Source organism: Tiliqua scincoides, chromosome 5, assembly GCF_035046505.1.
Source record: "Tiliqua scincoides isolate rTilSci1 chromosome 5, rTilSci1.hap2, whole genome shotgun sequence".
Taxonomy (NCBI): domain Eukaryota; kingdom Metazoa; phylum Chordata; class Lepidosauria; order Squamata; family Scincidae; genus Tiliqua; species Tiliqua scincoides.
Window position 1 is genome coordinate 93,676,564 of NC_089825.1, and position 16,929 is coordinate 93,693,492.

At 46.4% G+C, this 16,929-nt stretch overlaps 1 protein-coding gene across 1 annotated transcript; it reads left to right on the plus strand.

Moving 5' to 3' along the window:
* Positions 1-2,095: 2,095 nt before the first annotated feature.
* Positions 2,096-15,813, plus strand: UBE2M (ubiquitin conjugating enzyme E2 M). Its single transcript, XM_066628175.1, has 6 exons — positions 2,096-2,553; positions 4,525-4,619; positions 5,401-5,439; positions 6,821-6,924; positions 7,527-7,590; positions 14,766-15,813. The coding sequence occupies exons 1-6, from the start codon at positions 2,109-2,111 to the stop codon at positions 14,904-14,906; spliced, it is 888 nt and encodes a 295-aa protein (XP_066484272.1). The 5' UTR covers positions 2,096-2,108; the 3' UTR covers positions 14,907-15,813.
* The last annotated feature ends 1,116 nt before the right edge of the window (positions 15,814-16,929 follow it).

Consider the following 16,929-nt stretch of genomic DNA (forward strand, 5'->3'; position numbering starts at 1 on the left):
ATTTTAAAAGTAGTATGCCAGGTACTGATCCTCTCTAAACCATGGCAGGGGAGAGGCAAATCATGTAATGTGGTAATGGTATGTTTAACTGAATTAGCAAGGCAAATATGGAATGTGTGACCTAATCAGTGTTCTACATGAGAATCTTATTCTGAAAACCAGTGAAAGGTAGAAAGAATGCTTTAGAGGGGTACTGCATCTGTTACAACACAACTAATCTGGTAGTATTTACCAGATTAGTAAGCAAATAGGATGGCAAACATATTAGCAGACTAGTTGTGTGCCCAAAGATGCAAAACACTGCTATTACAGCTTAACAAATATTCTTAAGTGTTTATATTTGCTCTAAGCACCCAAGTGGTTCATAGAGTACTAGAGTAGTGTGGCTGGAATGTCTTAAATACAGGTAGATTACTTCTATTATGAAGCTTTGTAAGCCACCTTGGGCATTTGCTTTGGCATGGGAAAGGCAGGATAATTTTTCAAATAAAATGAATAAATAAAATCCCGACTATTCTGAAATCCAGACATTTTTGTCCAAGATGTTTAAAAAAAAAAAGGTATGAATGCTACTAGCAGGTAGTGGGCTTATTTCCCCATTCAATGCAGGTTCAGGATGTAAGTCTTATTCTCTACTCTGGTGTGTACCTGTACAGACATGGTTGAAAAGTGGCAAAGAGGCCAGCAGACACTACATGGATAAACAGTGAAAAGAGGAATCAGTTCTCATATTTATGCAATTATTCCAAAAATCCAGACAAATCTGAAATCCAGACACCTTCCCCATCCCAAGCTGTCTAGATAAGAGGTATTTAACCTGTAAATGTTTTAGGTCAGTGTTTGTCCTCTGCCATACCATTTTACATGGTCCACCTATTCAAAGTGCTGTTGGAAGTAACTGGCAAAGACATCACTGCCAGTTACTTGTGGTTTGGGAGACCAGATATGACAGTACGATCACCAATAAGAGGCTCAGGTTAGATGGGACGACTTTTTTGAGTGCAGCAATCATGCTCTGGAGCTCTGCCTGCTGAGTCAAGCCTCCTAGCGCTGTTTGTTGTGTTGCGTTCTTGGACAGCAGGTGTCCAGGGCTCCCATGTCTACACCACCACAAGTACCACCGGTTGCACCTGTAGCACTGGTTGAGTAACACTGTTTTAGGTTGATATGAAGAAACCATTGCACACAAACCACTATTCCTGGTGACTATTTGAATGCTGCCCTAGGCAGGGCAGGAGCACAAATACAAGCTGGGAAGAGCCATCACACTCTTCCAACTGCCATGTTGTGATGTTCTTAAAGCCACTCATAAGAACATAGAGCTCTGCTGGATCAGGCCAAAGGCCCATCTAGTCCAGCTTCTTGTATCACAGTGGCCCACCAGATCCCTCAGGGAGCAACAAGACAACAAGTGACCTGCATCCTGGTGCCTTCCCTTGTATCTGACATTGCGGGGGGGGGGGGGTAAGCTTACTTATAAAACCAGGAGGTTGCACATATCCATCACATCACCTGTGGTGGACTTTTCTTCTAGAAATCTATCCAGTCACCTTTTAGACATCATCACCACATCCTGTGGCAAGGAGTTCCACAGACTAATTACATGCTCGGTAAAGAATATTTTGTCCTCTCAATTTGAGTGATTATCCCCTGGTCCTGGTGTGTGAGAGGGAAAGAGCATCCTTCCACCCATCCCCTACCATGTGGCAAGGAGTTCCACCAGTTATTTCCTTTTGCCTGCCCTAACTCTCCAGGCACCCTAGTTCAGTGGTTGTCTCCTGGTCCTGGTGTTGTGTAGGAGGGAAAAGAGCATCCCTCCACCCATCCCCTGCACAATGTCTTCCCATACCACGTGGCAAGGAGTTCCACCGGTTAACACTTCCTCTTGCCTGCCCTAACTCCAGGCACCCAGTTCAGTGGCTGCCCCCTGCTTAACTGGAAGGTGTGCCCGCCCAGTTCTACTCCCCCCTCCCCCGCACATGGAGCGTTCCAACTGTCGCTAGGAGGCGTGGCTGCAGGCAGCTGCTACTGAGGTGGGGGCGGGGAGTGGCGAGTGCTTCCGGCGGAGGGGTGGGCGGGGCTTGAGTGCCGGGAGGCGGAAGTTGCCGATGGTCTTCCGGGAAGGGCCGAAGGGGCTGTCCGTTGCTGTACGCCTGAGACACAGAGCCCGCAGTGGGGAGCGCGGCGGCGGCGGCCGGTTGCCGGAGCCCTCCCTGCCTTCTCTCCTCTCGCTCGCCCGCCCGCTCCCTTCCCTCCTCTCCCCCGCCCTCCCCTCCCCTCTCGGCCCGACCCCAGCAGGCCACGCCGGGCCAGGCCAGGCCAGGCCTCGGGAGCCTTCCCCCAAGCCCCGGGCTGGGCTGGGCTGCGCCGGGCCGGCCCGAGCCGCGGTAGAAGGTGGGAGAGGCCGGGCCGGAAGGCCGGAGACCAGCAGCCCTTCAGCCAGGATGATCAAGCTCTTCTCGCTGAAGCAGCAGAAGAAGGAGGAGGAATCGGCCGGCGGCACCAAAGGCTCCAGCAAGAAGGCCTCCGCCGCCCAGCTCCGCATCCAGAAAGGTGGGGCGCGGGGAGCCCCAGCAGCTCTTCCTCCAGGGGCACTGCCGCCCGCGCAGGGAGCGCGAGGAGCCCAGCCGGTGCCCCCAGTGGCCTCGAGGCGGTGGCTGGGGGTGCGCGTGCTTGAGGTGGTACCAGTGGTACTTGAGGTGATGTCTGGTGGTACACACAGGACCCCTGCCCCCAGCAGTGAGACCAGGAAGGCGACACCACAGGCTGTGGCAGGAGGCTCCAAAGCAGGCTTTTCCATGCTTGTGAAAAGCCCTCCCATCTTGAGGTGGTACCAGTAGCACTTGAGGTGGTGGCTGGCGGTACAGATAGGACCCCTGGACCTCTGCCCCCCAGCAGTGACACCACAAGCAGTTGCAGGAGGCTCCAAAGCTTGCTTTTCTGCCTCCAAAAAAAGCCCTCCTATCTTGAGGTGGTATTGGTGGTACTTTGAGGTGGTTGCTGGTGGTACTTGCAGGACCCCTGCCATGAGACCAGGAAGGCGACACCACAGGCTGTGGCAGGAGGCTTCAAAGCATGCTTTCCCATGCTCAGAAAACCCTCCCATCTTGAGGTGGTACCGGTGGTACTTGTGGTGGTGGCTGGTGGTACTCACAGGACCCCTGCCAGCAGGACCAGGAAGGTGACACAACAAACAGTGGCAGGAGGCTTCAAAGCATCCTTTTCTGCACTTGAAAAAGCCTTCCCCTTTTGAGGTGGTGTCTAGTGGTATTTGTGGGACCCCTGGACCGCTGCTGTCATGACCAAGAATGTGATGCAACAGACAGTGGCAGGAGACTGCTCAATGGGCAGCGTTCAAAAGTGTGCTTGAAAAAACCCTCCTGTCTACCCTGAGTCTCTTACTGGTGTTCATCACATCTCATCTGGTCTCCTAACATAGATGTAACTGGCAATGATTTGCTTTGGTTACTGTTGGTCACTATTTCCAGTCACTGGCAGTTGCTTCTGGTGATACTTTGAATAGGTGAGCCACACGAAGTGGTACAGTGGAGGACAAATGTTGAGAAACACTGAGTGAGGCCTTTCAAGTGGCACTTCCAGATCTGTTCACACACACTGCTGGTGTTGCTGTTTCTGTGACAAATCACTGTATGGCAGGCGAGGCTTGCTAGCTTCATATTGCAGAGGAAATATTGCCTATGGTTCCTGGGTTAGTTCCTGCATTTGCCCTGGAGACTTCCTGATTAGTTTATCTGAGCTCCTGTGCATCAGAAGTGTTGGGGTGCCTGCCTTATTTGGAATTCCTGTCTTTGCAGTCTAGTTGTTCTCTCTTGAACTGCAAAAGCTCTGTGCTTACTCAGTAGTTGAGGAAAAAATACTCTGCATGTGCCTCGGGCTGCCTATGATTAACTTGAGCCTTATGGCTGAACCCTTGCTTAAGCTGTGCATTTGCTGATTCAATTTTTTTCAAAGCCTTCTAAGGAGCCAAAGATGATACATGGGGTTTTCTCCATTTTATCTATACAACAGCCTTATGAGGTTGGTTAGGATGAAAGAGAGAGAGAAAGGAAGGCCTGATCTGAGGCCAGCCAGTGAGCTTCATGGCTGAATGAAGTTTTACACCCAAGTCTAGGGCACTATCCAGAATTGTATCTCTTTCAGTGCATTGGTTCCTAAAACAAGCCTTTCTGCCACAGAGCAAAAGGAATGGAAATTATTTTTATTTTTTTTACCTTGGTTGTTGGTATTTGCCAGTCCTTAGGCACATGAACTCCTTGTGCAGGATTTAGTATGCTATTGTCAGCTTATAGTTCAGAAGGGTCATTCCTGTGGGGTGGTTAGTGGTCTTCCCTTTATAAGGTTTACAAAGCAAAACAGTGCTGTCCATTTTCAAAGCATGTTGCCTTGAAGAAAGAGTAAGATTGGTTTGGGTGTGAGATGAGTCAGTTACTTTCCTGTTGAACTGATCACTAGTTCCACTGAACCACCTTTGCAAACTGACATCTTCCTTTCTTTTCCTTCCAGACATTAATGAGTTGAATTTGCCGAAAACATGTGAAATAGACTTTTCAGACCAGGATGATCTCCTCAACTTCAAGTTAGTTATCTGCCCTGATGAGGTGAGTGGCTGGTGGTGAGGAGAGGGAACTGGCCAGCCAGAAGCAGTCTCCTGAAACTTGTCATTCAGTTTTGATCATGGAAATTTCCAGTGGCTATGGCGGAGCTGTTGCACAACAGCCTAGCTCTATGGTCAGTCTGGAACAAGGAAGTAGCTTGTACCAGCTGACAAACTATGATAGTGGTCCATTGTTTTTAGAGCTCTTGGCTCCACCTATCATCACTGGACTGGCAGGTGGTGCGCACAACTGGTTGATTTTTTTGCTTCAGTGGTTTTACTTGTGCATAGAATGTCTTGGAAAAGCAGGATCTCTAAGAAATTCCATTACTTAAAAAATATTTCTAGCCCTTGGGGGCAGATGGATTTTGATAGTGCCCAGGCTTGTGTCCAAGCAACTCCAGTGATTAGTAGTGCTCCATTCTCTGTCAATAGTATCCTGTCATGTGTTTTGTTTTTTATTTCTGTATTGTCCCAACCTGGTGGTGATGTTGCTACACCATAAAGATTTACTTGTCCAGCCTCTTTCTGCTACCATATTTCTGGAGTGGGTAGATTGAAGGAATTCAAACACCCTCCCAACTCAAATGTTGGGTATTAAATGTATGTTATGTAAGTATGTTTATTTTGTACAGTTTGGCTTTCTCCATGCACATTACAGATGTCTTTAGCAACAATAGTTTCCTAGCTTCAAGACTTTGAACAGCTAATTTTTATGGGAACCATTTTTTTTCTTCCACGTGCAGGTAAATTCACTGATAATTTTTCTAAATCTTTTCTTACAGGGCTTCTATAAAGGTGGGAAGTTTGTTTTCAGTTTTAAGGTAAGTAATCTCCCTGCCTTTCTTTGTATTGGCCCCAGTCTTCGAATAGGTTGTGTAAGGGGCTGTAGGAGCTAGTTTTAACCATACAGTCAGGATAATTTAGAGTCAGTAGCTGTTTTATGGCCGCCGTGCCATATTATAGGGATAACTTCAACAAACTCTTGCAGTGTGGGTGGTTGAAAGAGGAGTAAATGACCAATTGGTTTCAACCTTGTCGGTGAGACAGAGCAGGCTCCTGTGTGCTCTTCCCTCTGTGGTCAGACAAGAGAGTTGGTCCTTCATCATTCTACCCCTCAAGGAAATGGGCTTCCTCAGTGGCTCTTGAGTCATTACAGGGATCTCTGAGGAAGCCTGGTTATGGATGGAGAGAGGAGGAGTAAGCAGTGAGGGTGCAAGCTCCCTTGAATAGCTCGTGTCACTGCTGCCTGCCACCTGCTGGGGTTTTCAGGGCAGTCCTGACTCCCTGCAGGAAACCTCACTAGTAAATGAGGAAATTAAGGAAAAGTGTGTGCTAAACTTTTCCTCCAGTGTGTTTATTTGCTCTATATTGGGTGGAGGGGAGAGAGGATTTAAAAATATAGGAACCCACCTAGAGTCTGAAGTGGAAAAGTTCAGAATTCTATTGCCTCACTCTGTATAATTTGTAGCCTGGGTCTTATAGAGTGGGTGACTGGCCCAAGAGAGTCTGTAAGCATCATAGCTGAGTGGAGAGTCAAATCTGGGTCTCCCCAGTTTATATTCAACACTTTGCAATACCACTGTGGCTGTCTGAGCCAGGGCAGTCCATTCATGAGGCTGGCAAAAAAGATTGCTTTGAGCAGCGTACTGGGGAAGCTTGAGCAGGGCGTCTCCATGGCTGCCCATCACCCCACCCCCTAGTCTGCCATCTACCTGATGGCTCCACTGTTTTCTCCACAGTGTGTTGCTGTATTCTCTTCTTGTGTGCCTTCTGAGTGAGTGAATGGTCACGTGTCTTACCGCCTCCAGTGGTGGATGGAGATGGAGGTGAAAGTAGCTGCCGCCGCCACCACCTCCATCACTTCCTTTAAATTAACAGGTGGGGAGGATGCTGGGGATTGAGTGGTAATAGGTGACATCCTGGACATGTCTTGCTTATAGATAGCAATATTGGAGAATCCTAATCTGTGGTGTGTAAAGATATTTCTTCCCCCCTTCACTATGGCATTTGTTTTGGGCAAAGAGGAGACACAGTACATAAGAGCATAGCACATCGGATCATTATGGAATATGAGAGAACTTGATCTCCTAGTAATGGTATGCCCAGGTCCCTACAGGCTGGCTGACTTGTCAAAATTTGGCAAAATTTCTGTTTGGAAATATGAGAGAGCTGACATCTGTATCTGTTTTGTGTGACCTGCAGGTGGGGCAAGGTTACCCACATGACCCGCCCAAGGTGAAGTGTGAGACCATGGTGTATCACCCCAACATAGACTTAGAAGGCAACGTCTGCCTAAATATCCTCAGGTATGGAGTTTTGATTGCTGTCCTATTTGGATGCTCCCGTTTTCTCCCCATTCCTGTTTATTGTATCATCTTTCTAGTTCTGATGAACTCTTTTTTTTTTTTTTTACTGTAAAGTGAGTCATTTCTCCACTGTGCTATCTCTTTCCTCTTTTGTTTTGTTGCCTCTTGACTGAGTGTGAGACATTCCAACAATTTGGACATTTCCTATGTGCTCAGGGACATTTCCTGGTCTTCCTCTTGTAAAGTCTACTGGTTACTTTGAGAATTTAATGTTGGCATTTGCTGAAAGCACACAAGGAGAAAATGAAATGAAAGGGATAAATTTGTCAGAAATGAGACCTGTTAGTGGGGCATTATCATGGACTGTGAGAATTGGTTTGATAATGGAATTCCAGTATGTACCTTTTAACAGTTGTGTTCTTTAAGTATTTGTGACCTTGAGACTGTCCCAACCCTCTTTAAAATTACATTTTTGACTTGTGTTTGGGCAGTGTGGCTGAAGCCGGTCTTCAGTCCTACCCTACACTTTGCTTTGGTGCTATTTCTTTGGAGGTTGGTTTTCTTTCCCCATCACCATTCTAATTTTGTTTTCTGTCTCACAGAGAGGACTGGAAGCCTGTACTAACAATAAACTCTATAATTTATGGCCTGCAGTATCTCTTCTTGGTGAGTATATGTGGAGGTGAAAGTGTATGCAGGGGGAGCGTGGGGGAGAGGAGCATCTTCTAGAAATTAATTCTTGAAACTCATCCATCTGCAACCTGAGCTGAGAATGTAGATGTGGGAGTGGGGAGGAAATGACACAGAAAATAGAATGAAATATGTACACCAAGATCCTGTGGGTGTTGAGTGTGAGACTGGGTATGCTTGGGGCAGAGGCAAGGGAGTGGGGGAGATGTATTCTTTTTATACAGGAAGTGTTTGTATTTGAGTGGGATGTGTGTACTGATGACTACCTGCTGTCTGCCAGTTTACAAGAATAACTTGAGACGAGGAATTGCCTTAGTGCAGTGAGCTTGAGAGTATTGTGAGAGCCCTGAAGTGTGTAAAGCTTTTGTGGAGTCCGACAGCCTCCTGGCCAAAATGAATGACTGTCAATCAAGTCGCCAGTTTTCTAACATGTCTCACGAACAAGCGTGCATAATAAGTGGAACACACCTGTTTGCAATCAAGTAGAGCCTTGATTCTACCCAGGATTATCATCCAAAACCTCTGGTTGTACAACCCTCATGCCATAGAATCTTTAAGGGCGAAATTGTTGAGTCTTTTGGGGACAGGGAATCATTAGATTTATCTTACTATGTAAACCGCTTTGTGAACTATTCTTGTTGAAAAGTGGTATATAAGTATTTTTAATAATAATATTAAGAATTCCTGTTTGGCACTCTCCTTGCATGAAACACTTTGCATATGTAAGGAAACTAAGACCCAAATCCTAACCTACTTTCCAGCACTGGCATAGCAGTGCCAGTGGGACGTGTGCTGCATCCTGCAGTTGGGGGGCACTCACGGATGCCTCCTCAAAGTAAGGGAATGTTTGTTGCCTTACCTTGGAGCTGCATTGCCCTCATGTCAGTGCTGGAAAGTGGGTTAGGATTGCGCCCTAAGTATTTTTATTTGAAGACTTAGCACAATCCTATGTAGGTCTATTCAGAAGTCTGTTGAGTTCAGTGGTAAGTGTGCGTATGATTGCAGCCAAAGGGAACAGAATTTTCTAGAATTCAAAGCTAGTAATTCCTGAGCGAAAGAGGGTTTCTCCATGATATGAAAAATGTTCATGCTGTTTGGTGGATAGTCTTGATATTCACCAGTTAATACAATAATACAGTGGTTCTAAAACTTTTTAGCACTGGGACCCACTTCTTAAAATGACACTGTATCAGAATCCACCTAGCTTTACAAGACTTTTAAAAAAGGTGATCTACAAAGCAGTGTTTTTATTTATTTACAAGTCATATTTATTTGCAAAAAAATTTGATCTATTTCTTGTAATGAGGCAACTCTGCTAAATAGCCTCTAGGCTAGAGGGGCTTAGGTATGTGACCCAGCCTTCACCTTCCCCCACTACCTGGCATTGATGGATTTGGTAAAAAAACACACCAGAAAAAGACTCAACATTTATCTTCCTTTTTTTACACAAGCTTGCAAACTGCAGGAGCTCAACTCTTTGCAGGGCAGTTAGCATCTATCTGATTCTTGAATAGCCTCAGGTCTTGAGGCAATTAGTTATCTGATCTTTCCATTACCCATGTTTTCATTGAAGGCTCTGCAGGATCCACCAGAAATCAGGTCAGGACCCACTCCCAACCCCCACTTGGAGAAACACAACAATAATAAATATATTCTGTTATCTTTCATGCCATTTTATAAATGCTTAACCTCAGAATACACATTTTTGCCTCTGCTTCATTCTTTTATATAGAGCATTGGTCTTCAAACCTTTTCATGCCATGACTCCAGTAAATATAAAAGTATGAAACTGTTGATCCCACTCTGTCCCGGGGCCCTATCTGCTTATCCCTATCCCCATCGGCACCCACTCCCTCCCCTCATTCTGCCTCCCCTCTCGGCACTGTTAACTAATACTAACAAAATATTCTCATTAGAGAGAACAGAAAAAGTTATCATGAAACCTGGCAATAGTGAAAACTATTTCAGCACAATTTCTAAGAAGGTGAGCAGGACTGGGACACAATCTCCTTGTACCTAAAAGGTACACCAGCTGCTGCCCTCCTTACCTGGTGGTGCTCTGGTCCAGTGGTCTTGATAGTTTTTTGTTCCTTAAGTTGCCCAATCCAACTGAGGCTTTGTGACCCCAGGTTTAAAGAACACTGATGTAGAGAATTGGACTTTAATTCATTGTGTTTCATATAGAATCATGGATTCCGTTTTAAGAGCAGTTTGTATTATATTAAGATATTTTAAGCCAGGTTACCTTTAAGGGGCACTTAATACAACAAGGCTAACTCAGATTTTAAAACTTCTTTTTTTAAATGTTGGTTGCTATCTACTCTGCTCTGTATGGGTATCTTGGCAAGGCAACCAGGATGGCAGTTTCTCTGGGTTCATGCTCTTGTCCATACTGTAGATCAGAGGTGTCGAAATATTTTGGCAGGAGGGCCACATCTCTCTGACAGTGTGTCGGGGGGCCGGGGGAAAAAATAATTTATATTTAAAATTTGAATAAATTTACATAAATGAATTTATTAGAGATGGAACGAATGAATGAATGCAGGTCTTGCAGTAGCTCAAGGCCTATAAAAGGCCTTGCATAAAGCAAGGCCAACCTTTCCTTCACCGCCACAGCTGCATCACAGATGTGAAACAGCAAGTAGTGGAGAAAGTCCTCATCCCACAGCTCAGGTGAGAGGTTGAACAGTCGTCCTCATGCTGAGAGCAGTTGCGTTGGGCCAGCATGGGCTCAAGCAAGTCTCTGGAGGACCAGAGGCTCATTGGAGACTGGGGGCTCCCCATTGGGAACCTCTGAGGACTGCAAGTGGCCCCGGGCCGGGGTTTGGGCACCCCTGCTGTAGATCAGCAGTCTCCAAACTGCAGACTTCTGTGTACTGGGAATGCCTTCCCCAGCACGATTGGCACTTACCATTCTGGCGCGCTGTGGCCCATCCCAGAATGGGATGATGCGATGCTCTGGTCAGTCATATCTATGATGCAGTGCCCCAGCAGGCATAGTGCCTGTATTTCAGGGCAGATGCAACTGACTGGAGTGTCACGTCATCCCAATTTGGTGTGATGAAGAGCCATGACATATTGGAACAGGAAGCATTGCTCATGGCGGGTGGGTGGGGGAGGGTTCTCCTAAACCCCAGATCTGACACACAGACTGGGGTTTGGAGAGATCTGCTGTAGGTTTTGTTGCTGTGGCCCATTCTCACTTATGACCTTGGAAGCAGGATTATTCACTATACAGTACATCTTATATTGACAGACTTTGCGTACCCTTGTTATCATTTGTGTGTCTTGGGACTTATTATTATTTTGTTTTGGGGGGTGGGGATAAAGCACCATCATGTGTGTTAAAAGATAAAACAGCTGGCAAATATTTACACAGAAAGTGGGGAACCTGACTCTTTTATCAAATTTGTGCTCTTGTTGTTTGTACTGAGAGGTGGGAGATCATGTGTCCTTGTAGCTGTAAAAGCTTTTGCTTGCCTTATGGCCAGAAGAGTGCAAAGAAAGAGGGTGTAACGCATTGTCTCCCAGGAGGCAAGCAGGCCTTACTGCGGTAGTGTGGGCCCAAACCTCTGTGCCTGACCCATCCAAATGTGTGCTCAAGAGATAGAATACCTAATGGTGACTCTTGTGCTGTTGTTGATTGCTGAAGTAGTTTGAGGCAATAGACTCTCTTCTGTCGGCTTCTGGATTTTGGGGAGTTTCTTAAAGAGGAGTCTGTGAATTATTGCCTCAGATTTATTTTGTGCTTGCTTCCCTGTAAAGGGCAGCTGCCATGGTGCAAAAAGATAATTTTCTTCTTGGTTATGGTAGGATGGGGCTTGGTATAAGTTGTGAAATCTTGCCCCTGGATGAGCTAGTTTGGAAGCTATTTGTTCACAGGGGCTAAAGGCTATTTCATGTCACAGGATTAGCTGATACAGGATGTGGGTCACTTCATATAACTGGCAGGATAAAGTGATGATAGTGGCATGGGTAAGGTGTTGCTTCTTGATTTCTATTGATCATATAAACGGGCTCTTAGTGTGCTGCTTTTCTAGTTGCTTATCACAGCTGGTGTTTGGAAGGTGTTTCCTTTGCATTGAACAGGAATTGCATCAGGAAGTAGAGTCCTTCAGCCAAAGTTTTCATTGGCTGTGTTGATGAAAAGGGTACATACAATATGTTAATAGGTGTAATTTGGCTATCTACCAGTTGTCTCAGTGCAAAGCAAGTTGTAGGACCTTGTTTATAAAAGCCTCCATAGTTTGCAGTTGGACCTGTTCTGTGGTCTGTTAGCTGGTGAATTTTCCTACCCTTTGAAGCAAGATTGGACTCTGGCTTTTTAGCCCCTTCTGATCCTGTGGGAATAATACACCTGAGCATGTGGTTTTTGTGTTTGTCTTGGCCTTAGTGCACCAAGAGCCTTTTGGTTATACTGGTGGTGGCTCATGCAGTAACCTACCACAACCTCTCTGTTATAGCTGGAGCATCATTTTGGGCAGTTCGCCAGTAACTTGGACCATATGTGAGGTATCTGCACTCGGATGCAAATTTTCCCATAATGTCATTCTGAATGGGATAGCACTCCCCTTGGAGGGTCAGATTTGCAGTTTGGGAATGCTCCTGAGGAGGCAGGCGCAAGCCAGCTGAGCCTTTGCTGAACAAGGCAGATCTGACTGCAGCAATTGGTGCCTGAGTTAAGCTTGTGTAGCCTACTGCAATGTGTTCTACTTGAGGCTGCTCTTGAAAATGGTTTGGAAACTTCACCTCCAGATTGCAGCAACCTGAGCATCCATTAGTCAGAACACATTATATGTATGCTTCATGAGCTGCACTGGTTTACAGTTTGCCTCTGAGCTCAATTCAGGGTACTGGTTATTACCTATACATAGAGGTGTTTGAAAACAGTGTTATTTATTTTACTTAGAAGCAGGCCCATTGCGTTCAGTAAGACTTAGGCTGTAATCCTGTGTTATTCACCAGAAACAAACATGTCAACATATAGCCCTACTGACGAGTCCAGGATACTTGAAGGGCTATGTCCCCTCTTGTGAAACCTACGTGCACTCTGCATTTGTCACTGAAGGCTCTGCTCTATGTTCTGTTGTTACTGGAGGTTTGTTTGTTGAGGATGCAGGATATAAATAAATCCGCAGGTTGGGGGTAATCCTGGATCCGCAGCTGCTCCTGGATTCCCAGGTAGCGGCAGTGGCCAGGGGAGTCTTTGCCCAGCTTCGGCTGATTCGCCAGCTGCGACCATACCTGGGTCGCTCAGACCTGGCCACGGTGACCCATGCCCTAGTGACTAACAGATTAGATTACTGCAACGCATTCTACATGGGGCTGCCTCTGAAGACGGTCCAGAAACTGCAGCTAGCACAGAACGCGGCAGCCCGTGTGGTTGCTGGGGCTTGTCGGTTCGACTCAGTTGGGCCACTGCTTCGGCGGCTACACTGACTGCCAGTTTGTTTCCGGGCTGAATTAAAAGTGCTAGTTTTGACTTTTAAAGCCCTATATGGCTCAGGACCAGGGTATTTGAAGGATCGTCTCCTTCCATATAATCCGACCCATCCTCTCAGGTCATCAGAGGGGTCCTTTCTGACTGTGCCACCACTAACGGAGGTGAGGGGGATGGCGGCTAGAAAGAGGGCCTTCTCGGTGGTGGCTCCCAGTCTGTGGAACTCCCTCTCCCTGGAATTGAGGACAACTCCTTCCTTAGAGTCCTTTCAGCAGGGGCTTAAGACCTTTTTATTTAGGAAGGCCTTTTAGGCTGACACCAGGGGGCATGGCATTTTTAAATGTATTTTAATTTGGGATCCAGGTTTTTTATTGTGTTTTTTTGTTTTTAATGTCTTTCTATATATGTATATTTTAGGTTTTATTTGTTTTTTAATTGTAAGCTGCCTTGAGTGTCCTTCATTGGACAGAAAGACGGGGTATAAATCTCTTAGATAGATAGATAGATAGATAGATAGATAGATAGATAGATAGATAGATAGATAGATAGATAGATAGATAGATAGATAGATAGATAGGGCCTTTTCGGTAGCGGCACCTTGTCTTGTGGAATTTCCTCCCCTTAAGGCCTGATGGAACTTGATTCTGCTTAAGGTGGGCAGTCAATCTTTTTTGTTCTGTTTGCTTTTTGTACAGTTTTCTGCTGTTCATTTAATTTAAACTCTAAGTTTTAAAATTGTTTTCCTGTTGTGATTTTCTGTTTGTTGACTCTAAGCTGCCATGATGGTTCCTTAAAATGGGTCAAAAGGAACACAGAAATGTGTTAAAAAAATTAAAATATTGGTGTTGCGGTGCTTTTCTGAAACTGGATACTGTCAGCAGGAGGGGCTGTGGCTCAGTGGAAGAGCAGCAGCTTTGCATGCAGAAGGTAGCAGGCTCCATCCTTGGCATCTCCAGTTAGGACTAGGAGAAACCTTGCCTGAAATCCTGAAGGACTACTGCCAGGCAGCATAGACTATACTGAGCTAGAAGGACCAGAGGTCTGACCTGGTAGAAAGCAGCTTCCTGTGTTACCCAGCAGCTAAGGCAGGATTGATTTGGGACTGCCAGTTCATGAGTGCTGAGCAAGAAACTCCACTTACATTGTTTATCTGGTTATCTGGTCAATGTTATCTGGTGTGCTCCCTGGGGCATTTGGTGGGCCGCTGTGAGATACAGGAAGCTGGACTAGATGGGCCTATGGCCTGATCCAGTGGGGCTGTTCTTATGTTTCAGTAAGTCAGTCATAAGTGTGGATAGACGTACTTACTTCTAGCAGTTTATTCTGCTTCTGCTAGCCATGGAGAGGGACAAGGAGCTAGCCTGCATACCAACCACTGAAAGTTCAGTTTGGTACTCGTGCAGCTTCTGAGATTTCACCAAGTGCTGCCAGTATACTTTCCAGCTTATTTCAGAAGCACCTAGAAACTTGCTCTTAGAAACCAGGTCAATTCTCAGGATTCTGTATTTGCCCATTATAGTTACAGATGCACGGAATATGGAAGGTCCAACGTGCCTGTTGGTTCACAGGCCAGTATGCATTGAGTGGCGACGAGCAATTGGGGTGATGGTGAATGAAGTTGAGGGGCCCCTCAAGCAGTTCTGTGAATTGGCAGTGGAGTAGGAATGGGATGTTGCTGTTTAATAAGTTGTTTTCTCTCTCCCTTTCTCAGGAGCCAAACCCTGAAGACCCCCTGAACAAAGAGGCTGCTGAAGTCCTCCAGAACAACAGACGCCTGTTTGAGCAGAATGTCCAGCGCTCTATGCGGGGCGGCTACATTGGCTCCACCTACTTTGAGCGCTGCCTCAAATAGAACTGACCGGCTCCGGGCATAAACCTGCCCTCCCCCTGCCCCCTTCATCTCCCTTCTAGCTCTCCTAAGGGACTCTGCCAACACCGCTGCCTTCAGCCACCAAGGGGGCACAGGAGTCAGGAATTGGCAGGGCCCCCCCTTCCATCCTCTTCTCCCCCCTTTCCCTGCCCCAGCTGCTCGCCTTCATCCTGCCCACTGCCAGCCTGGGGCCTCAGCAGCTGCTGCCTCACCAAATCCTCAAACCTCCCTTGCCATTCTCCCCATGTGCTGCTGTGAGGTGAGGGGTGAGGTTACTGCTGCTTCTCTACTCCACCATGTTGGAGTAGCCACCTGCCCCATGGGGCTGGGTGCATGGGACCCCATGCTGGTGCCAGTCTGCCTTTCTGGGGGCTGTGGTTTTGCTGCTAAGATCAGAAGGCTCCCTCTGTGCTCTGGCGCCCCCTGCCTGCAGTGCAACTGCACTGCGTGATCTGCAGGCGACTTGCCTATCCTTTCCTCCTCCCCTGCTGGGCACCAAGGCTTCTGAGCATAACTATTTATTACACGGGGGAGGCTGTCGAGGGCTGGGTGGGTCTGGAAGGCTGGGAGAGGGGTGCTCAGCCACCTCCGCCCTGCCCCAGGCGCTGGGGCTCTGGGGAGGCTGGGTCAGGCCTGGAATATTCCTTTTAGAATCAACTCACTTGTGTGTCTGGTTTTTAAGGAAAAATAAAAAAAACCAACCAAACCAACCAGTGCTAATAAATAGTAATAAACATGTAAGTGGGGCAGTGCTGCTTCCATTGTGTCCACCAGGGCCTGCCCAGCAATGAACTCTCTCTGCCTCTCCAGTGACTCCTGCGAGCCCCTGGCCAAAATAAAGCCACTGTACTTCTAGTGTGTCGGGTGATTAAAGGGGAATGTTAGTGCACTCAGTTTGCCCCTTGCCTCTCTCTCTCTATCTTGTTTGCTGCTTTCTTCCGCTCTGGTGGGGGAGGAGGAGGGAAGGACAAAGACATCCAAGAGTAATGGGGATGAAATAGTCTTTAGCCTAGATGGGCCAGCTTTGTAGGCCAAAGGCTCTTTGTGTTCCTTCCATCACTGGGGAGGAAACTGAAGCATCTCCCTGGGACTTAACATTGGAAGAATGAGACTTGAAGTGTGTGCAGGAGAGATGCTATAGGAACATGACCTTTTTGGAGAAGCATAAAGGATGTGGGATGTTTTGTCTTAAAGGACCTGACTCATTCTATAAAAAAACAACTCCAGAAATACAAAAAGGGAAGGTTTTGGTTTTCTCTCTGATCACTGGATGGGGTTTTAAGACTCAGAAGGTTTGCAGCTAAGAAAACCTTCCTAGCGAAGGCTATATTTACACTGTGTTCCTTGCCTTCGCATAGCACCTGATAACAGTAAAGCATTCTTTGCTGTTTTGTGTAGCAAGCATAGCGTTTACCCCAGTTCCCATTTTACAGATAGCAAAACAGAGCCTGTCTTTCCCAAAACTGCATACATACACTTTTGTGGACTTAACAAGCTTGCATGCTGTGCCTGCATCTAGTTCTGTTTCTTGAGAATTTTGCATCAAGTACACTTGTGCTCCCAAGCAAAATTTGGGTGCAGTGCTGCTTCTCTTGTTTCTCACAGTGGGCTTCCAGTGTGAGGGAGGAAAACAGTGTAACTATTGGGATACAGTTATTAAGGAATCTGCATTTTAAAGGAGAATCTGGGGATGTCGAGTAACAACTCTGTATAGCTGCACTCTGTCAATTTCAGTTTTAACCAGTACAACCAAACCTTAGTTGGCTTGCTTGTGGGATAGTTTTGTAGAAAATCTTAGTGAGTGAATGAAACTGAAAGTAAAAACCATTTGTTTTGTTAAAATACTTTACACCCCTTTTTCAGTTCTCAAAGTGGTTTTACATAACTATTTAAAAAATACTATCAGTAATAAGATACTAATGGAATCAAACACTCAGCTGTCCTGTGAAGATTAATTCAGGAGTAAGGAGCATCTAATTATGAGCAGGGAGCTGGTGGTCTTTGA

Bases quoted from the DNA above. Each gene is read 5' to 3' on its own strand.
- UBE2M (XM_066628175.1), top strand. From the start codon at position 2,109: ATGGTCTTCCGGGAAGGGCCGAAGGGGCTGTCCGTTGCTGTACGCCTG. The intron at 4,620-5,400 runs GTGAGTGGCTGG...CTTTTCTTACAG, and splicing joins TAGTTATCTGCCCTGATGAG to GGCTTCTATAAAGGTGGGAA. The intron at 5,440-6,820 runs GTAAGTAATCTC...TGTGACCTGCAG, and splicing joins AGTTTGTTTTCAGTTTTAAG to GTGGGGCAAGGTTACCCACA.